Genomic DNA, 6121 nt, shown 5'->3' with positions numbered 1-6121 from the left:
TTGCAGCCCTGCCCCAGCCACTCCTGGGGCACCCAGAGCAGGGGAAGGGCCCGCATCAGGTTTGGGTAGGAGGTGGGCACTGCCCTGTGGCTGGACCGTGCCTCCCCCTCATGTGGATCGAGGGCTGGGACGGACTTCCCACATCGAGTGGGTATTCACAGTTAGTGTCCTTTCCAGGAAGCAGTCAGCTCCTGAGAGTCTGCTTCCTCCGGGCGGGGGACAGCCTCCGAGCGCTGTGGTGGGCCGTGCAGAGGCCGCCTAGGAGACCCTCCTCCCGGGAGGGCAGACCCATCCAAGCGAAGCCCTTTCTAAGCGTTTGGGCCGTGTCAGCCATGGGCACCCGGGCCCGCTGCCCCCAGGGAACGCTCTCCTGGAGTCTGGCCTCGGCTGGCACTGGGGGCTCCACGCACTGCTGGGCAGCGGTGGCTCTGCAGACCAGTGACGGGCACAGGGCCTGGCACTGGACAGGAAGGCCTCTGAGAGGAGGGTGAGAGCCTCAGGTCCCCTCCCCTGCCCACCCTCAGCCACAGGGACTGGAGTTCATGGTCCCAAGCTCATTTTCCAGAGCTGCCCAGCGTCTTTTCCCAGGCTGTTATCTGCAGTGGGGCTGGACACCCACAGTGCTTGCTGGTGAACTCGGGGCGCCCCAGCCTCTGCCTGGAGCCCGCTGGGTGCTCACTCATGTCAGGGAGCTGCTTTGTGGGGCTCCCGCAGACACGGTCTCAAGCTGAAGTCCTGGAGATCACGTGGGATTATTCTGTGACCGGCTGGTCTGACCCCACCCCCACAGCAGGCACAGACACCTGGTGCCCCCAACAAAGCGGAAACTAGAAAACCACAAGATGTCCAGAACAAGATCGGCATCTTTTATTAGCTCATCTCGTTTCTGACAGTCGTTTCCTCAGTGTCATCATGAAGTTCTCTGCCCTTTTCAATCACACATTAAATGTGTTGTTCAATTAAAAAATCACTCCTATGTAAACGTCTCCACAGACGACATTTGACGTGAATCAGACACCCCAGGGCATCTGTGGGGATCCCAGAATCCTCCCGAATACACCTGGGAGGGAAGGGGTGTGAGGGATGGAGGCTCACCCATCCCGGGGATGACCCAACCACAGGGCGCCTGCGGCTGACAGAGGAGCCGAGACCCTGAGCGTGCGATCAGAGGGAAGGGGCAGCAGGGACCCGGGGGCAATGGGGAGGCGCCCAGTGGCCAACGGCCGAGGGACCGGCAGGTGACCAGGGGGATGGGCAGGGCGGGAAGTGCGGGGTGCCCCGCGGGGAGGGGGCCTGACCGCAGCAGCCCCCGCCTCTGGAAAGGCCTTGAGGAGGGTCCGGGGCGAGGCGACACTGCCCTCTCTGCAGACAGGTGCGGGGAGGCCAGGACGGCCCCTGAAAATCACGCTTCCTATGTTCATGGTAGCGGCTGGTGATAAATGCTAGGATTTTATCTTTCGGATAAAAATGCCACCTTCCAGGAAGGGGGTGCCCGTGACAAGCTCGCCCTTCTTCCCAGAGGGGAGCAGGGAGGCGGCCACGGCATTTCCCCTTCCTCGGGTGCTGCGGGGCGGCGGTGCCGGCGGCGGGCCCTCAGCACAGGGAGGGGGCTCCCGCAGGCACTAGGCCTGGCCCTCCAGCCGGGCCACCGCCTGCTTCAGGTCCTGCACAATGAGGTCCACCTCAGCCCGGGTGCTGCTGCGGCCCACGCTCAGCCGGATGGCATTCCTGGCCACGTCGACGGGGACGCCGCAGCTCAGCAGCACTGGGGACGGCCTGCGGGCAGGAGCCGGTCAGCCCGTGAGACTCCGCTCTCCATGCTGCCGGGGCGGCGGGGTGTGGGGGTGTGGTGTCCCTCTGGAGGCAACCACAGGCCCCTCCCCGGGAGAGGCCTCCCATCCCCGCGGAGTTTAACGGGCTTGGTTCTCAGAGGGGTCGCGTAGCCACTGATGCGGCTGGGGGCTGGCCTGCCGCGCCACGGAGGCTGCGGCCCCTGGTCAGTGGTGTGTGGTCTCCCACAGCCCCGGCCTCCCTCGAGTGAGGGCCCCTGCTCGTCAGGACCCAGCCCTGCTCTCTCCAGAGCACAGGCTGCCTCATCCGGCTCCCCTCCCATCTGCAGGCCCCCCCACCCCCGCAAGAAAGCAGACCCCCTTCCCTTCCTCCCACCAGGCTGCTCCCAGGGCCTGAGCCCCCACAGCGGCCCCTCCTGCTTCTGTCTGCTCCTGGCAGGGGGACCGATCGGAACTCAAATCTGTTCCCGATTGTCTTGAGGCCCTGGCTCTCCAGCCCGCCCCCCGCCCCACGCTGAGATGCTGCCCCATCTCCAGGGCCAGCCCAGCCCCCCCAGCCCTCCGGAGTGCCTGTGATGCTCCCTCACCCCCGGTCCCTGCCAGGCCGCAGAGCTCCCTGCCGCCTGGTGCAGGCACGCGCTCCAGATGCCGCAGCCACGCCGTGTGGAGCACTCACCGGCCCCCGAGGTCCGAGTGGCAGGCGGCCCCCACGCTGGCCAGCAGAGTCCGGCACTGAGCCAGCACCGCACAGCCTGAGGAGACAGAGCACAGGCCGCTGAGGGCAGGCTGGGCAGCGGCCGCCTCTCTTTCCTGCTGCCACCTGACGAATCCCAGGGCACAGGCCTCTCTGGCCGCGGGGTGGGGAGCCACCGCGGGACCCGGGGGAGCGCCTCCTCCTGCTGCCGCCTCCTCCTGAAACCAGCCTCGAGGACGCGGCACCCTGACCAGGCTGGCATCCCAACCAGCTGCCTGCTGAGTGCTGCGTTGGCCTGGTAAGAATGTCCGTCCTGACGTCTCCGTGCGTTAACGGTGGAGACACCGGGAGCTGCCTTTGTTAAGGCTTTGTTAAGCCTTCTTCCTTCACAAGCATGGAGATTTAAAAAAAACAAAAACACACTGATGGAGTTTCCCAGCGGTTCCATGGCTAGGACCCCACGCTTTCCCTGCCAGGGCCCGAGTTTGATCCCTGGTTGGGGAACTAAGCTCACACAAGCCGCACGGTGTGGCCAAAAAAAAACACATCGGTGAGGGCTGATTTAATCAGAACGAGGAACCTGTCTCGTTTAAATTAACACAGGCCCTCAGAGAATATAAAGTCTGCCCCAGAAAAGGGGGAAAGGTACTTGAGGAACTCCCCTCCCACAGCCTCCTTCCCAGAGAGGACGCGTTCAGTCCAGTGACGGCCGCCTTGGGGCTCCTGCATGGTCCGAACACGCTGCCTGTTCCCTGGAGTGACCCAGGAGCCCCTCAAGGCGATGACCTCGGCTAAGAAGTGAAAACTGAGCTGCAGTTCAGTGTTCTCCGGGCCCCCAGAGCCCACTCCCAGACAGATGGGATACTCCGCGCCCTGGACTCCAGCCTCAGGGACTTGGGCCTCTGGGGGACGAGTCATCCGAACCCGAACCTGAGCCCCAGGGTTTTCGTCCAGGAGGTGGCGATGGGGGAGCCAAGGAGGCGCACACCTGCATCAGCCTCACCCCGAGCCGGGCTTTAGTAGCTCACCTCTCCTTCCCCACCGCTCACAGCATTCTGTAAAAACTGCAGCAGAGCTGGGCCCAGCGGCCTGACCTTTTGCTCATCTGACCTTCCCTTCCATCTTTGGCGTGGGCCCCTGGGGGTGCTGAGCGCCTCTGCCTCCGCGGTCTCAGTGCCCCGAGCCGGTCAGCAGCTGTGATCAGAGCCCCTCGGACAGCGCCCGGTGGGCTGATCCTGCCCTCAGCCCCCAACCAGCCTCCCGACGGCCCGAGCCAACCCCCTCCGCACCTTGGAGCTGGGGTCCCCGGATGGAGAAGTTACAGGTGTTGGGAAGCCGCTCGGCGCCTGGAAACTGGCTGTTCAGATGGATTCTCTCACCAAATTCAGCCTGAAAAACGCACAAAATGTGTCATGTCTTCGAAGCCCCCCCTCCTCACAACTGTTTGAACTTCAGACTTTCTGGAAAACAAAGCCTCGCCCTCGACACATAGAGTGACTGTTTTTTCTTGTTGTTTAGTAGCTCAGTCCTCTCTGACTCTGGGGGACCCCAGGGACTGTAGCCTGCCAGGCTCCTCTGTCCCTGGGATTCTCCAGGCAAGGATACTGGAGTGGGTTGCCATTTCCTTCTCTAGGGGGTCTTCCCAACCCGGGGATGGAACCCCGTCCCCTGTACTAGCAGGCGGGTTCTTTTACCATGGAGCCCCAGGGAAGCCCCACAGAATTATTATTTTATCTGTAAGCATCTCCTTATAATACTCAGGGAGACTGAGTGTGAAAGGCAAGGTAAATTGGAAGAGAAAGATTCTGAGTGCACTTGGGTCTCCCAGGAGCATCAGCTGTCTTGTCCCTGGTGTTTTGGGCCCCGGGCACTCACCGCCAGCCTCTCCTCCAGGTAGTCGCGCACACCCCGCATGTGGGCCTTGTAGGCCTCGCCGTTCTCCGCCACCAGCTCGGCCGCCTGTGGACACAGGAGGGTGTGGGTGATGATGGGCGGGGGCGGGGGGCAGACAGCAGCGGAGGTGCTGCTTCCTGAGGGCAGAGGCGATGTCGCCTCCAACTGCTCCTCCCCGGGCTTCACGGACACGCGCCTCGTGCCGACTGCCCGCCCTTCGCTTGTCGACTGGCATCTGATAGCTGTCAGGCGTCCTGACACCCGGGGCCCTGCGGAGTCCCCAGTCAGTGACCGGAGGCTCTCCCTGTCCACTCTAGAGACAGATGGACAGGGCGGAGGAAGAGGCGGCCGTGTCTGCCCTCATGTGGGCGCCGTGAAGAGAGCGTAGAGCCCGGGGAAGGGCATTCCAGGTGGAGGCTGAGGAGGGAAGGGCGAGCGCTCCTAGAACAGTGTGAGCGGGAGGACGGTGCCCGGAGGCCTCGCGATGGCAGGTTCTGAGCCGAAACCTGGATGCTGAAGCCGGGTCTGAGCCGCCTGACCTGTGTGTTCACAGCTGGGTGCTGTGTGGAGCATGCACCAGGCATCCACACAAAAGGTGGGGGAGACCTGGCCTAGGCTCGATGGAGATGGACAAGGGGCAGGTCTTCATCTGTGGCGGAGGCTGGACAGACGGGACCAGCTGCCGCGTCAGGTGCAGGGGGAGAGGACGGGGAGGACCAAGGCCACCTCCTGGGTTTCTCAGCAAGAGCCTGGGTGGCAGGGGGCACCCTGGGGAGAGACAGCAGGACACGTTGAGGGCTGAGAAAGCAGGTGGGGACCTGGGGCTCCCCAGAGGTCAGGGTCTGCCCTGCGATGGCAGATGCAAGACCGGAACCCAGGCCGGCCTCAGAGCCCCGGGGTGGGGGGGATGAGCACCAGGCCGGGAGAGGAGGCTGACAGAGAGGAAGCAGAGAAGGCACTTGGCCAGGGCGGGGTCGGGAACTGGCCCCACGTCTTCTGGAAGTCACAGAGCAAATGGGGGCCTTCTCTGAGGCTTCAGGGGAGCAGAGCAAGCCAGGCCTCAGGAGGAGGGGGGTGCGTGCAGGCCACTCCATGGGCCGAGGACACAGGAAGGGGAGTGTGAGGATGTGGGGGTGGGAAGGGGGCGACAGCAAGAGGGGCCTGCCTTCAGCCCCACGGGGAAGGGGCAGAGAGTGCCAGGAGACCTGGACTTGGCCTTGGTGGGCAAGAACACAGACACCTCCCGGGGAAGGTGAGCAGAGTGTAGGGGGGGTCCTAGCCTCAGTACACTGAGGGACTCCAGGCTGAGTAAGGGGGTGACGATGGTGGGCCCCCGCCCCGAGTGATGGCAGGGTCAGAAAGGCTGTGTGCGGCCAGGGAGGGGCCGCGGCTGCTGCTGGGCCGCCGGCTGGTCCTGGGAAGGAGCCTCCTTAAGAGGCTGCACTGTGCCCCAGTCTTCGGGGGAGGGGCAGCCAGGCTCAGGTGAGGGCGGGGGGTGGGGGGGGGTGGGGAGCAAGGAGTGTGTGTGTGTGTGTGTGTGTGTGTGTGTGTGTGGTGGGGGGTGGGGCTCGGCGGGTGGGGGGTGCGGGGGGAGGAGGGGGGGCAGCAGGACTGGGAGGAGCAAGCCTGCGGGAATGATGACGCTGTTTTTTATGTTAGAAGACTCGAAAAGAGAGCCTGTTCCTTTCAAATGCTAGGCATCTGAAACCCACTCCACGGATCCTAAAAAGCATGTCTCCAGGTT

The 6121-nt window shown here is 63.8% G+C and overlaps 1 protein-coding gene across 1 annotated transcript in view; it reads right to left on the bottom strand.

Annotated features, from left to right (window-relative positions):
* Positions 1 to 843: 843 nt before the first annotated feature.
* The window catches only part of SCLY (selenocysteine lyase), a 30991-nt gene continuing 25713 nt past the window's right edge, over positions 844 to 6121 (bottom strand). The window contains exons 9-12 of the mRNA XM_055586592.1: positions 4360 to 4443; positions 3774 to 3873; positions 2467 to 2542; positions 844 to 1776 (exon numbers count right to left, since the gene is read on the bottom strand). Coding sequence (XP_055442567.1) covers positions 1623 to 1776; positions 2467 to 2542; positions 3774 to 3873; positions 4360 to 4443 — 414 coding nt within the window. The 3' untranslated portion in view covers positions 844 to 1622. The remainder of the gene's footprint in view (positions 1777 to 2466; positions 2543 to 3773; positions 3874 to 4359; positions 4444 to 6121) is intronic.

Source organism: Bubalus kerabau, chromosome 6 (genome assembly GCF_029407905.1).
Source record: "Bubalus kerabau isolate K-KA32 ecotype Philippines breed swamp buffalo chromosome 6, PCC_UOA_SB_1v2, whole genome shotgun sequence".
Classification (NCBI taxonomy): domain Eukaryota; kingdom Metazoa; phylum Chordata; class Mammalia; order Artiodactyla; family Bovidae; genus Bubalus; species Bubalus kerabau.
This window is presented reverse-complemented; position numbering and strand designations above follow the sequence as displayed.